At 46.0% G+C, this 16,421-nt stretch overlaps 1 protein-coding gene across 1 annotated transcript in view; it reads left to right on the forward strand.

The window, feature by feature from the left end:
- Nucleotides 1-1,451: 1,451 nt before the first annotated feature.
- Nucleotides 1,452-16,421, forward strand: part of RBP2 (retinol binding protein 2) — a 26,583-nt gene continuing 11,613 nt past the window's right edge. Inside the window, exon 1 of the mRNA XM_004385087.1 lies at nt 1,452-1,574. Coding sequence (XP_004385144.1) covers nt 1,502-1,574 — 73 coding nt within the window. The 5' untranslated portion in view covers nt 1,452-1,501. The remainder of the gene's footprint in view (nt 1,575-16,421) is intronic.

Here is a 16,421-nt window from a genome sequence, read left to right on the forward strand (position 1 = left end):
AATGTCTAGCAGCGAATTCTGAAGCACACAAGAAGGTCTATGGGGGACTGTTTGTGGCAGGAGGGGGTGTCTAGAGGCCTGGAATTTGTGCCTGAAGGGGAATGTCGACCTCTCCAGCCCAGCTTCTGCCTGGACCTCAGAGGACGCAGCCCTCAGGCTCCCAATCGTCCCTTTCTGCTGTTTTCAGCTCCTTTTCCATTTGTGGTCAAGTTATCTGTTACTCTCCCCTTCCCTTTGTCCCACATTGGCCTTGTAACAACAGCTGGGCCATTTTTCACTCCTGACTCCAGTATATTTACTGAAAAATAAATGTGCTGTTTTACATCTCCCAAACCACACATAGACAGAGCCATTTACTTCGATTTCACAGTGCTGGAAGACATATATTAGAGCCCCAAAGTGTCATAATCAAAATTGGCCTTGCTTTTGAGGATTCATTCTTTCTCCATCTCAGCCCACACTTACATTGTTCAGAGTGTAGCGGCCCCTTCCCAGGCCCCATCTCTCTGAATGGGGTTTCCGAGCAGTAAACCAAGCTATTTCCTGAGTCATCAGGTCAACTCGTTTGGAGAAGAGACATGAACCAAGGGTCCTTGCCCAGGTGCCCAGCTATGCCCCTGCACCTTCATCCTGGTGATCCTCAGCTTGCCCCTGGGGCCTTGAAGCAGATCCCCATTCCCTTTTGCCTCCCCTCTGTCTCCCTCCAGGCCCAGCTTCTTTCAGCAGATCCATGTTTCTAGAACATGCCTTTCTCTTATAAATCTGCTGCTTAGAATCCCTCAGGGCACCTTCCTGGGAGCAAGGGAGAGTCAGGGCTCCAACGGGGCTCTCCAAGCTTTTGAGAAAAGGGTTTTGGAGTCAGCAGACCCAAGTTAAAATCCTGGCTCTGCCACAGTTGTTATTAAGCATGCTTTTTAGCCTCCTTGAGTCTTTCGCATCTGTAAAATCGGCAGGAGAAAACATAGCTCCCAGAGCTCTTGTGAGCTTAAGTAAGATGAAGTATGCACACTGCCCAGCAAAGAGCAGTGTACAGCCACCCACAGGGGTGAGTTCCCCTCTCCTCAGTTTGCCAGCCTGGCCGGAAGTGCTGGCTATGTGACTGGCACACTCCAGTGCTGCTTGCCTTAGTCCATATAGAGTGGACACTGGGCATTTGTTTTCCCCAAGTGCTGGATGGAGTGTTTTGTGCGGGGCCAGAGGCTCTATGGTAGCCCAGCCAGGCAAAAGTGAGCCATGCCATGGCCCTGTGCATTGTAGAGGTCAGTGGAACACCTCAGCCAGCCACTTCAGGACTTTGTGCCCAGGTTTCCAGTTGTCCTGCTGAACTTTGCAAAGGAAAGCAAAAAGCCTTTGAGTTGTGCTTATGACCTTTGAAGCTGTTATCTTCAGAATCATAAACCTAGTCCAACAGGCTATAAAAGCAGCTCATTCCTACACATTCTTTATGCAGCCTGCCACTTGCCATCCTCCACATAGCCAGGCTGAACCAGAAGCCGCCACCATGACAAGGGACCAGAGTGGAACCTGGGAGATGGAAAGTAATCACAATTTTGAAGGCTACATGAAGGCCCTGGGTAAGGGGGAGGTCGAAGTGCGGGGCGGAGGGTAGTATTGGAAGGACCGCGATCTGGTCCTCCAGCAGGACTACTTGGAGTTCATCAGACCCGTGTTCAAATCCTCGCTCTCACTTACTAGCTGTGAAATATTAGGCAGGTCAAAAAATTCTCTGAGATTCAAGTTTCTCATCTGTAAATTGGAAAAAATAATAAATGAGACTATGTCTAGAATCTGGAGCCCAGCAGTGCAGTGGTTAAGAGTTATGGCTGCTAACCAAAATGTTGGCAGTTCGAATCCACCAGCCGCTCCTGGAAAACCCCATGGGGTAGTTCTACTCTGTCCTATAAGGTCGTGATGAGTCAGATGGGTTTGGGTTTTTTATGTCTAGAATGTCCTTAGCACAGTGCCTAGAAAACATGCATACACGCATACAGAGTAAAACCAAACTTGAGAAAATATTGCAACCACTGTCAGTGCCTTGTGATCGCTATCTCTTTGGCAACCAGCCGAACCTGATATTATCCACGAGTGACGCCTGCATTGCCCTTTGGTCAGTCTTGTAGTGGGGAAGCAGAAAAGGAGTGGCTAAAGAATCTCAGCCTAGAAAAAATAAGGCCCACAGAAGGCTAGGAGAGGCTTTTGTCATCTAGATCAGACAACCCACTGACTTCTGAACTGGGCTCCAGGTCAACGGTTACTGAACAGCACGCATCCTGAGTTGACTGCTGGGTGTGTCTCTTATGGGGCTGACAGAAAACACAGATCCCTGCCCTCCAGCCTTCAGGCTTTACATAAAACCAGAGGAAGGGAGTCCATAGAGGAAGGTTCCCAATTGTTGAGCAGCTACCGTGTGCCAGACGCTGAGCAAGGAGCTTTGGCATCTGTACTTGTTTCATCCCTGCAAAAGCCTCATAACTATTCCCATTTTAGAGAATGGGAATCACAGATGTTTCTGTGTAATTAATTTCTAGACTATTTCTACCATGTCAATGAACAAAGAGAGCTGTGACACGTTTCCCAATTTACGGAATTTCGAGATTTCTTCATGTGCCTTAGACATGTTTCCAAAACTGAATAGCTTTCTTTTTCCTCCCGGCTTTCAGAATGTTACGTCAATATACTTGAGGGGAAGGGGAGGAAGCAGACCCCACCCCCCAACCATATTGTCCCTAAGTTTTTCAATAGCATGGTGGTTGTCGTGGTTTGAATTGTGTCCCCAAAAAATATCTGTCAATTTGGCTGGGTCACGATTCCCAGTATTGTATAATTGTGTACCATTTTGTAATCTGATGTGATTCCTTATGTGTTGTAAATTCAGTCACGATGATCTAATAACATGGATTAGCGGCAGTTATACTGATGAGGCATACAAGATTGGATGGTGTCTTAAGCCAACCTCTTTCGAGACATAAACGAGAGAAGCGAGCAAAGACACATGGGAACCTCATACCATCAAGAAAGCAGTGCCAGGAGCAGAGCGCTTCCTTGGACCTGAGGTTCCTGTGCTGAGATGCTCCCAGAACAAGGCAAGACTGATGCATCACAAGGACCTTCCTCCAGAGCCAACAGAGAGAGAAAGTCTTCTCCTGCAGCTGATGCCTGGAAATAGGACTTGTAGCCTACTGGACTGTGAGAGAATAAATTTCTCTTTGTTAAGGCCATCCACTTGTGGTATTTCTATTACAGCAGCACCAGATGATTAAGACAGTGGTCAGTAGAACTGAGGTTCTGGTTCTATACATGGACAAATGGTTTGGAGCATAGCTCAGAACTGTAATTCTGAACAAGATTATACAGATGAGGAAACAAAACCAGAGGGGCCAACAGAGCCGGAACCAGAGCCCAGGACTGACTGTTTTGTTTTTTGTTTTTTTACCTTGTTGACCCTCAGTTTCCTCATCAGCCAAATAAGGTTAATAGCACGAGGCTCACGTGTTTGTCTGGATGATGTTAGATGTAGTTGTCATTTTGAACAACTGAAAGCACCTTAACAAGGGTCATTTGGGGGTGTCGAAGAGTCAACTGTATGCTGAATATGCCTGACTGATGGAATATAACCAGAAAGCAATTGCATCTTTTGCTGCTTCTTGAAAATTTTATGACTCCCAAGAATGCTTAGGAGCCCTGGTGCTGCAGCGGTTAAGAGGTACAGCTGCTAACCAAAGATCGGCAGTTTGAATTCACCAGCCGCACCTTTGAAACCCTATGAGGCAGTTCTGTTCTGTCCTATAGGGTCGCTGAGTCAGAATGGACTCGACGGCAATGGGTTTGGTGACTGTAGGTATCTCTGGGTGGTGCAAATGCTTAAGCACACAGCTACTGACCATAGCTGAAAGGTTGGGTCAATGGTTTGAACCTACCCAGAGGTGCCTTAGAAGACAGGCCTGGTGATCTGCCTCCGAAAGGTCACAGCCATGAAAACCCTATGGAGCACAGTCCTACTCTGCACACGTGGTGCCGCCATGAGTCAGAATCGACTCAAAGGTAACTGGAATAGTGACTTTGAGGTGTAAAATCCAGTCTCAGTTTGGTTTTCAACTCTGCAAGCACCCCCATGACCACCTTCCTTCTTTGGGGAGATGGTGGGATGCAGGGCACACCTTCAGCTCTAAGAAATCCTCTCTCCAAAAACAGCCTTCCATTAGACTCTTTCACATCTATGTGCACTCCCCACGTCTGTGGGGGGCTCACGAGTTGTAAATGCAATGTTTGGTATCTCCTTTTTGAGATTTTGGAGTGATCTTTCCAGTGCTCTTGGGTATCGGATACCTGTTGTTTCTTAAAGCTTCAGTCAAAACATCATATTACACATTGATTTCCCTTTAATGAGCAAACTGACCTCTTTGTACCGGGGTGTCTGCAATGTGGGGCGGGGGGGGATGGGCTGACATTTCCCTGACTAAGATTAATATTATAGATGGTATTTCTAGCTTAATCTAGAATGTGGATATGCTTAAGTGCCTCAGTTTACCCAACTGATAACAATCCACAGCATCTCAGGGCCCCAGGAACTTGCCCCAGCTCCAGGCCAGACTGTGCAGACATGCCTCAGCCAGAGTAGTTTTCCTGTCATTGAGATAGGGCACTTGATCCCTCTCACCTGCCCGTGGGAACATGGGTGGGGCAGGGACAGGTAGTGATTGAAGACAAGTCTCCAGGGGCTCAGCCAGAAGCAGCTGAGGTGGGGTTGCCTCCTCAATGTAACTTGCTAACAGCAACCCAGCAGATCTATGGATTTTCCCCACACTCAGGCCACCAGGCAGGGTATGTTTTCCCAAAGTTGATAGGTCAATGAAGCTTGCCTTCCTTGCCCTTTTGAGTACTGAGACCCTTGGCATTCAGGAAGAACATGTGAGGAGACCTCTGCAAATTCCTAGATATGTAAATACCACTAAGTATAACTCCATTCCCTGCCTAAGAACCATCAGTTTCTTAGACCTTTTCACTTTAATCACCAGCACTGGGGAGCTGGCTTTCTCTATGGACCCAACTGTTAGTTCAGTAGGGAAGGAGAGACTCCTGTTGAGATGCAGGTCTGGGCGGCACTAGGCTTTGTCACTAGCTAAGTGACTCACACTTCACACTGGCCTCCCATGTGACTCAGCTGCCAGCCTCAGCAGAGTGACTCATCATGGCAACCTTCGGGTTTGCCCAAATTATCAAAGTCATTGAGTATGCAAAGTGTGAGTGCCGAAAGTCAATGGTACCTCCTCTCCTGCTACTTAGACCCCTAGTGTTTCTAGAGGTCTTAGACTCTTGGCAGCAAGGAAAGCAGCTGGCGAACTCTTTTATCCTGAGAAATGTGTTGTGTCCTGTGGTCCTCCTTCAGTGTGATCGGGGGATGCGGGAATGGGAGGGGTGGTCTTCATTTTAAAAGGGAAGACTGATGAGGGCAGATGTGCACATGAGGTCCCAGTCCTGAGACAGGATGCTGGGGGATAGGTTGGGGCAAGGGTGAGGCCAGTGCTGCATGTAGATGGGGATCATTCAACCTCACTAACAAAGCTTTAGAGTTGCTCACAGAGGCCAGGGACTGTGGCCTCTGAGGCAGAACCAAACCCAGTCTCTGTTCTCAAAGAGCTCACATACTGGGCAGAGACAGTCCAGTCCAGCCACAGTCATGGGAGAATGGTGTTTTAGTTTCTGTTTAACAAACACGTAGTGGCTTGAAACAATGACAGTCATTTAATTATTCTCTCTCACATTCTGGGGATTGATTGGTGTTGTGGATTGAATTGTGTTATAAATTCTAATCCCTATTACCTGTGGAGGACTGGTGGTGCAGTGGTTAAGAGCTTGTCTGCTAACCAAAAAGTCAGCAGTTCAAATCCACCAGCCGCTCCTTGGAAACCCTATAGGGCAGTTCTATTCTGTCCTGTAGGGTCACTATGAGTTGGAATCAACTCGACAGCAACAGGTTTGGTTTGGTTATCACCTGTGGTTATAATCCCATTTGGGAATGGGTTGTCTTTGTTATGTTAATGAGAAAGGATTACTGCAGGCTGTATCTTGAGTCAATTTCTTTTGAGATATAAAAGAGATTAAACAAGCAAATGAGAAGCAGAGATGGGGGGAGATGCCAAGCCACGTGAAGATTGCCCAGGAGCAGAAGCTCAAAAGAGACAAGGACCTTCCTCCAGAGCCAACACAGACAGAAAGCTTTCCACTAGAACTGGCACCCAGAATTCGAACTTCTAGCCTCCTAAACTGTTAGAAAATAAATTTCTGTTTGTTAAAGCCACCCAATTGTGGTATTTCTGTTACAGTAGCATTAGATAACTAAGAAAACTGGGCTCAGCTGTGTGGTTCTTGCTCACAGGTTCTCATTTGGTTGCAGTTGGACAGTGGGTAGAGCTGGTGGAGTCTCAAAAGCTTCCTCACACACGTCTGAATGGAGATACTGGCTGTTAGCTGGGACCTAAGCTGGGCTGTCAATCAAAACATCTGCATGTGGTCTCTCCATGTGGCCTGGGTTTCCTCACAGCATACTGACTGTGTCATGAGAGAAGAGGCAGAAGCTACATGAACGTTTATGACCAGCCTCAGAAATAACGCAATATCCTTTCACTGTGTTCTATTGGTCGAAACAGTCACAATCCCTCCCGCATTCAAAGGCAGGAGACATAGACCCTCCCTCTCAATGGGAGGAGTGTCAAAGTACATTGTAAGAAAGTTATGCAGGATGAGAGGTGTTGTTGCAGGCATTTAAGAAAATATGATCTGCCACAAAAGGCATGGTGGATGACTCTATCCCATGGAGTGGAAAAGGCTATAATAACAATAGTAAGAAGAAGTGTGTACGGGATGGTGGAGGGAGTTATAACAGGGCTCAGTGAAGACTGCCTAAGTACCCTGGCTGTGGTTCTGAAGGAAGGAGGGGAGTTCTCCATGTAGAGACGGAGTCAGGGATGGCCTAATGGGCATGTGCAAAGCTCCAGGCCAGTAAGACCTTGGTGCAGAGGGAGACTACAGTGGTTGGTATTGTCAGAGGATGAAGAGCAAGCAGGAGGTAAAAGAAGAGAGTCTATAAAAGCAACAGAGCTGGATTCTGAAGATCTGTGTGCCACAGTGGACTTCATCCTGCAAGGAGAGTGTCCCAGGAGGAATCCTATGCAGAAAAGAGAGTCATCATTAGAATGCTCACTGTGACAGCCATGGATGAATCAATTGGCAGAGACTGGTAGAGAACCAAAGAGATAATTGCAATGGCCCTGGGAAGATGAGAAGAGCAATGCTGAGCAGGGGTGGACAGGAGATGTCCAGAGCAGGAAATAGACTTGGTGACTGTGTAGGGAAGAAGAGCAATGAGTCAGCCTGGAAAATTGAAAACCAACATGTAGCTTTAATTGGTGAAAATAGGGACATATTATAGAAGGTGTGTGCCCTAAAGTTATTTAGTAAATCTTTCTTCCACAAATTGTAAATCTTTGGAAAAACCCAATTCTTTCCTTAATTCACAAAAGAAGGTGAAGAACACCTTCTATGAACACCATCTTTTTAATTTAAATGAACAAGCAAAGATTTAAAAGTGCGGTGGCCTCTGCAGAAAGGCCTAGTGGATTTCTAAGCAGTTCCACCAGGTAGGTGATACCTTGGAGGTAGATATCAGGAGGCTCCCACCTGAGTGGTCTCTGCCAGAAAATATTTCCTGGATACCTGCAATGTTTGCGACCCTGTCCTGGCTATCTTGGAGCTCACAGTCTAGCACCAGAGGTGAACACGCACACAAACTATTCTCGTACCATTAAGAGCATCATGCTACAGCTTTATATATATTGTCTCCTCTAATTAATTCAGTTTTCAACAAGTGTATTAGGCACCTGTAACACGCCAGGCAGTATTCTCAACATTGGCAATGTATTGGTGAAGGAGACTACATGTTCCCTGCCCTTATGGAGTTTCCCTGCTAGCTAGAGAGACAACAAACAGATTGAGATTATTTCAGGCTGTAGTAAATTCTTTAAAGAAAATAAAAAGAATAATGGGGTAGAGAGTGGTTGGTGGTCAGGGAAGGCTGTCTGAAGAGGTGACATTTAAGCTAAGGCTTGAATGCTGAGAAGTATTGTTCTGGGCATAGGGGGCAGCAAGTGCAAAAGGCTTTGAGTGTGTTTGAGAAACACAAGAAGGCTGGTGTGTGTTGAGTGTAGTGAATAGGGGAAGGAGAGGGAGTGGATGAGAATGGAAATGTGGGCCAAGATCAGACCACACAAGGCTTTATGATGGAAAGACTTAGTCTATCTTGTATATATTCTTTAAGGATCACTAAGGCTATGGAGGGAATGCTGGTGGCACAGTGGTTAAGAGCTCCAGCTGCTAACCAAAAGGTTGGCAGTTCGAATCCACCAGCTTCTCCTTGGAAACCCTATGGGGCAGTTCTACTCTGTCCTACAGGGTCACTATGAGTTGGAACCGACTCGACAGCACCTAACAACAACAACAACCAGGCTATGGAGTGGAGAATGAATCATAGGAAGGCAAGGAAAGCAAGACTGGAAGCAAGGAGGCCCATTAGGAGGCTGCTGTGTTGTCTAGGCAAGAAATGGCAGTGGCTTGGGCTAGGGTGATACCTATAGGGCTAGAGAAGAGAGGATGGATTCAGCATATGTTTTGAAGATAAAGCCAACAGAGCTTGCAGATGAATTAAATACGAAGCAAGAGGAGATGGAGGAGTCAAAGATGGCTCCTAGGTGTTAGCCTGAATAACTGGGAAGATGGTGGCCCCATTGGCTGAAACAGAGAAGATACGGAGGAGTGAGTTTGGGAAGAGGTGGATACTGGGCACGGGGGAATGAATCAAGAAAAGTGTTTTGCATATTTTGGTTTCAGATGCCCATTACATATCCAAGTGGAGCATTAAAATTGGCACGTTGCTCTAAAATCCAGAGCTCAGGGTGTAGTCAGGGATGAACACAGTAGGAATCTTTTCCATTTTATGGGGTGAGGAATCTGAAGCTGAGAGAAGCAGAGGGGCTTGCTAGGGATCGCTTGTGACTGGGAAATGGTGGCAGTCACAAAGCAGCTTGCTCTGTCTGCCTCTAACACCCAAGCTCTTTCCATAGCACTGTTCTAGGTCAGGGTAGGGAATGAGGAGCTTCATTCTTAGCAAAGTTTATCAGGATGGGGGTATCCAAAGTAGACAGGTAGGGCGCTCAGAAAGAAAGAAAGAAAAATAAACAAACACATAATTGCCTGATGACCCAAGGAGGAATTGGTTTCACAAAATTTGGATTCCTGCTGATGCTCACATGCCAATGAAGTTATGCACACTGCCAAAGTCTTTACTTGAATCATGTGGTACCTGGTTGGACTATTGAATGGGGAAAGTGCTGGGGGTAGAAGCAGATCAGGTGAAGGCAGGTGTCATCCCTTTCCGTGGGTCTCCTCTTGTACACATTGTCAGCACCTCCACCCTGACCCCCAGTGGTGGGTCCTAGACTATGGGGTGAGGAAGCAAAATAGTGCAAGGCATGCAGGGCGGTACCCTGGGTCTCCAGCCTGCCCCTGGTGGCTAGGGAAAGTTTTAAACATAGTTGGGGATGTCCATTAGGGGATGAGAGGTGGAGGTAGGCAACAGCCAGTCTAATTCCTCTCTCACTGTGTTATCTGGAGAAAGAAATGGCATGGAAAAAAGGAGAAGATTGCTCTTCCACTCTGCTTCTCACAATGGCCTAAGAGCACTGATGATTTGAAAATTAAGGAGTCCAGGTTTGAAGCCCATCGGAGCTGCACTTTGCGTGGGTCTCAGATTCTTATAAGGAATACCTGTGCATCTCTGCTCTTTAACTTACAAAGAGTGCCTGCCCTTTTAGCCTGCAACTTTAGCTTTTTTCACAAGCGCATTACAAAGCATTTTAATGTTGGGTGGCATACTCATATTTCAACTTTATGGCTTGCATTGTTCAAAATGCAGTTATGGAAAGTAGGTTTTAATAAAGTCACTTCAGTGTTGTTCTTTTTTTTCCCTTGCATCAGTTACAAGCTATATATATATATCATTCGGAAACAGTTTGCCTTTGGATCCTTTTATCCAAGATAGAAATTCATTTCACCTGGCTATAAATCAGGCTTGGAAATACCTTTAATCCAGAAAAGCAGATAAAACATACTTGATAACCCTGGACTTAAAATACCATATCAGGAAAATAATTTTCTCTGTAAAGTACAAAGAGGAAATATTTTTGTAATCTCTACGTGTGTGTGTGTGTGTGTGTGTGTGTGTGTGTCTGTGTGTGTGCGCGTGTTCTACAGCTGAAGTTAAACCCTTCCTTTTGAGTAGAAATACCACGAATCCACCAACAGAACATTTGGCTCCCTTCCCTGGGGTAGAGCGGAGGCTACGTGATTAAGTAGCCTGTGTAAATGCTAAAGGGTGACCAAGAGGCCAAGCCATTTTTCAATCCAGAGGATAAGCAATGCTTGACCCATTTGCATAGAGCCCTTAATAAGATTCCCCCAGCACTGGTCAGGAAAATTGACTAGGGCTGACATTTCCAGGATAAACCAGTTCTCCCAGCAATACACATTTTAAGCTGTGATCTACCTTTCCAAGCAACCAGGGACAAGCAGTAATTTGTATTAGGAGAGCCTTAGCTGTGTATGGCAGACAGAATTATATGTAAAGAAATTGTCAGCAGCCCTACCCCGACCTGGGTGACTGAGTCCACCACTTAACTTCTATGAGCCTCGATTTTCACCCCCATAGAGTGAAAATAGACTTGCCCTCTGGGGGACAGGTCAGTTCTAATCTCGCTATCATTTCCAGTTCTTCCTCGGTGGGTTTGCCTGGAGGCTTCCCCTTTGCTTCATTTGGTTCATAGGTGCCGATGGTTTTCCTGACGGCAGTGGTGGCTCAGTGGTAGAATTCTTGCCTCCCATGCAGGAGACTAGGGTTGGATTCCCAGCCAATGCACCTCATGTGCAGCCACCATTCATCTGTGAGGGGAAACTTGTGTGTTGCTGTAATGTTGAACAGGTTTCAGTGGAGCTTTCTGACTAAGATGGACTACAAAGAAAGATCTGGTCATCTACTTCTGAAAATCAGCCAATGAACCATTGGATCACAATGGCCCAATCCGCCACCAATCATGGGAATGGTACAGGATCCGGCAGAGTTTCTTTCCGTTGTGCATGTGGTCACCATGAGTCAGGGACATACTCGATGGCAGCTACCAACAACAGGATTTTCTTATCCCGCCCCCACCTAGGATTCCAGTAGCATGGTTTAGCACAGCTTAGGGCTCAGCACAGAGGGCTGTACCAGGAGCCAATGCTGTTTCTACCCATCAGCCAAACTACCCAATGAAGCCTGTCAGTGCAGAGAAATATTCCACCGGGCTGGATAAAATGCCCATGTGACCAGCCAAGACCTTGAGAGTGAGGGAGTGGGTCAGCTGCCATTCTGACTGCTCCTTCAGCGTCCAGGCGCCTTGGACTACATGGAGTCACAGATGGCTAGAGAGATGTATAAATGTGACCTGAATATTTCACCTGGGCTGGATCCTGCTCTGATCACTGTTTGACCCAAACAATCAAGGCCAGCCAAGAGGTAGAAATCAAAGTGCGTTGAATACCCACAAGGTCCTTGGCACTGTGTAAAGCATATTACAACCATTGTTGCCAAATCCTCACCGTAAATAACCCTATGAAGTGAGGATTTTTTCCCCCGATTTTACCATGAGAAAACACTCAGAAAAGGGAAATGACTTTTCTGAGGTCACATAGCTGGGAAATTCAGAGGCAAGCTTTATACCTGGGTCTGCCCCTTACCCTCATTCCTTTATTCTAGTAATTCTAAATTTTAGTGTGCATAGAGTCATCTGGAAGGCTTGTAAAAACAAGCAGGTCTCCACCCCCAGAGCTTCTGCTTCTGTAGGTCTGGAGTGGGCCCCAGAATTTGCATTTCTAGCAGGTTCCCAGGTGCTGCTGATGCTGCTGAGCCAGGAACCTCACCTTGAAAAGAACTGTTTTAGACCATGCTGCTTGCAACAACCAATCCACACGTATTTCTCAGCACCTACTATGTGCCCAGCCTTGGGCCTGGTTCTATGCGGGATACGGAGTAAGGAAACAGCTTTGTTCTTGTCCTTACAGAAGTGAGACTATGAAGGAAGGAAAAAGTTAGAAGAAAATGCTAGATCATGTCTCCTGTGGTCTGGATAGCTGGTGAAGAAGTAGGCAAGGCTGGAGCTGGACCTTATGAGATTTGGAGAGCCGGGAGCAGAGGGCCATGGACTCAGGGAACAACGTACAGGGAGTCTCTGAGGAAATGCCAAGTATTCCAAGGAAAGTCACCTGTGAGACCAGGGAGCATAATAATGATGATGATGATGAAGATGGCAGCTACAATTTAAGGAGTGACCACAAGCCACCAGCCACTGCGCAAAGCTCTATACAAACACCGCCAAATGTAATCCTAACAACAATCTGATGTGGTTAGTAAGAGCTCCACCTAAGGCCGATGGTCTCTGCTGCTTCTAGATCTAAATCCAAGTGGCCAGTGGAGGGACTGAAGTTAGACTCACGTATGTCACCTAACTTGCTAGTCTGTGTCTCTGGGGTGGAAGGACAGAAATAATTCAAGTCTAAGTGTGACATGTTAGCTTCTTTCTAGCTACTCCGCCTGCCACAAGCATGTGTTTATACTGACTCAGAATAGGGAGGGCATTCTTTAGTGGCTTTTGGTGCAGTAGTTAAGAGCTCGGCTGGTAACCAAAAGGTCGGCAGTTTGAATCCACCAGCTGTTCCCTGGAAACCGTAGGGGGCAGTTCTACTCTGTCCTATAGGGTTGCTATGAGTTGGAATCAACTCAATGAAAATGGATTTAGTTTTTTTGGTTAGGAGGCACAAACAGTTTGTGCTCTACTACTAACCTGAGGTTGGTGGTTCAAACTCACCCAGCTGTACAGTGGAAGATAGGCCTGTTGATCTGTTCTCATAAAGATTACAGCCAAGAAAACCCCAAGGAGCTTTTCTACTCTGTAATACATGGGTTTGCCATGAGTTGGAATCGACGCCATGGCAACTAACAATAGGAATTTTAGGGAAAGATCCGTTTTTAAGTCAGAAATACTTGACCACATGGTCCTGTCTAGTCTTTTCCCTTCCAAATACGCCAGCAGTTGCCTAAGGGGAGAAAGATGATGCAGGAAACATTTCCATGATTGCAGGTTCAAGGTGGCTGTGATCAAAGCCTCAGAAACAGGCTCATCGAGCTTTCCATACTGTGTTTCGTGGAAGACTCAGCCAGCTGGATGTCCTATCATGAAAGGAGTTCTGAAAACACAAAAGATTAGGAAAATCTGCGTTTTATATCCCCTTCTTGGAGTTACAAAATATCTTTCCTATGTTAAAGGCTCTGTGAAGTTCTTCAGGCCAGAAACCAGCCTCTCTTAGTTTTAATTCTACATTTCCCAAACTTAGTTGATCATGAGCCCATTTTTTTTGGACCACCAAACAGCCTATGGAGCTAGAGTCCGGTGGCAAACACAGTGGGGAACCCTGGGCTCTGTGAACACTGGCTGAGAAGCTTAGAAGTGTTCACAGCACAAAGGGCAACAGAGAGAGCATTGATTTCACTCTCTATCCCATGGCCTGCAGGCTGGGTGGCTTGGGTATGCTGCACAAGCCAGGGAGGCGAAGCTAAGTGAGCTGTCAAAGAATATAAAGGGTTGGAGTATGATTGCTCCAGCCCTGACTTATTATATAGAGCCTAGGGCCTAGAAAACAATTGCTATTTGGTGGAGACAGTTTGCAGAAGCAAATATAAACAATCCCAAACAGGGAGGACTCATCCAATTTGATCTAGAAGTCTTTGTGGCTCCAGGGGAAATGTAAAGAAGAGTCAGAAGCTACTAGTATCTCAGGCAGCCATGGAAAATGCACAAACTGGGGCACTCTGACGTTCTGGAGATAGGCCAGCCCAGAGGTGATGGAACACTGTGCGGGCCCTGAGTCAGACTGTCCAGAGTTCAAGAACCATCTCTACCACTGCCTCACTATATAACTCAGGAAAAATGGCACCACTTCTCTGAGCCAGTTTCCTCATTGGTAAACTGGAGATAATATACCTCTTGGGTTTGTTAGGAGAATGAAGTGAGCAACATTTCCCAAGGGAGTTTCCACCATGGGGCACCATTCCTGGTTGGTTCGAAGGAGTGTCTTGTTGCCCCAAATATTATTAAGGGTCCCCCAGATTCACTTTACCTAAAACTCAGCTCACTAACTTTCCCCTAAAATTAGTTCTCTCTCTCTCTCCTTTTTTAAATTAGTTCTCTTTTTTACTTCCCTGGTTCTCACCTCAGACACGCAAGCTCAAAACCACTGTTTTCTCCTCCCAAGTGATCCATCTAATTGCCAAACCTTTGTGATTGCTGCTTCAGCGGTGTATGCTTAGACAAGTCACTTAGTCTCCCTGGGCCTCCCTTACATCACCTATGCGATGAAAAGTAGGTGCTTAAACAGTGGTTTTCAATTTTTTTAGACCATAGAACACTTTCTACAAATAGCCCCCTAAGAGAAAGCCCAAGATCTAAAACCACTGGGCTCTACCACCCACAGATTCTGGGTCTGGGTTAGGGCCTGGAAATCTGTAGCTTCAACATCTTACCAGGTGACCCTGATGGGCAGTCAGCTTTGGGACCCATTGGTAAGTTCTTACATGGCTGGTGTCCAACAGATAGGTGAGCCGGGCACTGCCACTCACGCACCAGCTGCTGACGGCTCGAACCCATTTCTCTTTTCAACTTCAGATAAAGGTATGTAATCCTTGTACCTCCTGGGCTAGCTAATGTTGCTTAAAAGTATTCTTCTATGTTCAAAACTGACTTTGTACAGTTTAGGGTCCAGCTAGGACCCTTTGCCATGCGGACATGATTCTGTTGTAGGTTCCCAGCTGTGGCCAAACCACGGGCCCAAAATAAGGTTCAAGTGGCCAGCTTGGGCCTCTCCTGGCTGGGAAAGGGAAGTGATAGTAACCAAGGAGAGATAAGAAGGACAGAGAGGAAATGGGCAGAGAGGATGAAGGCAACAGAAGGCAGGGTGGGACACGGGCAGCAAGGCGTTAATGCTCCAAGCTGACTGGAACTGTTGACATCTGCCAGACTCCCTCATGGACACAATAGTACGTACCCCCCACCAGACAGCACACTATGAAGTTTAGTCACGTACCGTAGAGATGGGACTGGAATTCTCAGAGAAACAGCACTCAATGAATTTGACCAGTCCTTAATCTTGAGGTCATTAGCATCCCTTGGATTATAATAGAATCAGTCTCAGTGTTTGAAAGCAACTGGTGTTGCTAAATGGATTTTTAAAAGGAAATGTAAAGTTTTCAGACTGGCACCCAAAGATAGCTGGAGAATTCACAGGCAGAAAGGTGGGCAAACATGATTTGGCTAAAGACCTAGTGCTTAATGGTGTTCCTAGTAAGGATAGAAACTTAACAACTCTAGAATTATCCTGTTTCTAGATCTACTCCACAAGACCATGGCTTTTTGGCTTGGGGGGCATTTTAGGCACAATCAGAAGTTAGCAGGTAAGTGGGCTCAGCACTTAGCTTCTAGTTGCAAAATGTAAAGCTTAGGAAATGAAACACTCCTGTTAAAGGGAACATTTTCTTTTACTTACTACTAGTCTCTGAGAGGAGGCCTGGTTGCTCTGTGGTTAAGAGCTCAGGCTGCTAACCAAAAGCTCAGCAGTTTGAATCCACCAGCTGCTCCTTGGAAACCCTATGGAGCAGGAGGTCTACCCTGTCGTATAGGGTCACTTTGAGTCGGAATGAACTCAGTGGCAATAGGTTTGAGTTTTGTTGTTGTTGGTTTAGTCTCTAAGAAATGAATAAGGTTTACATTAAAAAATCAAGGCAAAGAAAAGATGTAGGTAGAGTAAATGTGGCAAATCTCCATAACTGCTGAATCTGGGTGATAGGTATGTGGTGTTTGTTGTACTCTTCTCTCTTCTTTTGTTTTGAAAACTTCCATAATAACAACAAGCAATTATGAACCTTTTCCTTAAAGACAACGAAAGAAATCACTGAGCAGGTGTTTATGAAGGCCCTAGAATATCTCTAAAACTGTACTGAGGGCTGAACTGAGGCAGAACAGTCTAGCTCAGTAAGCCTCTAATGTGCTTTAGAAATGGTTTGTAACAATTCTTCCCTGCTGTGGTCATTAACAAAAGTTTCACCTTTACTCATGACCTAGACTGGTGGTTTCCAAACGAAGTCTTTTTTTCTTTTAAACCATAAAATTTTTTGTTGAGAGAAACCGTCAGCGGAAGTCCAACATGTCAAATAGATAGAATGGAGCTGCTGGGGTGGAAGTGTGTGTGTGTGTGTGTGTGTGTGTGTGTGTGTGTGTGTGTGTGTG

This window comes from Trichechus manatus, unplaced genomic scaffold (genome assembly GCF_000243295.1).
Source record: "Trichechus manatus latirostris isolate Lorelei unplaced genomic scaffold, TriManLat1.0 scaffold00132, whole genome shotgun sequence".
In the NCBI taxonomy this organism is placed as follows: domain Eukaryota; kingdom Metazoa; phylum Chordata; class Mammalia; order Sirenia; family Trichechidae; genus Trichechus; species Trichechus manatus.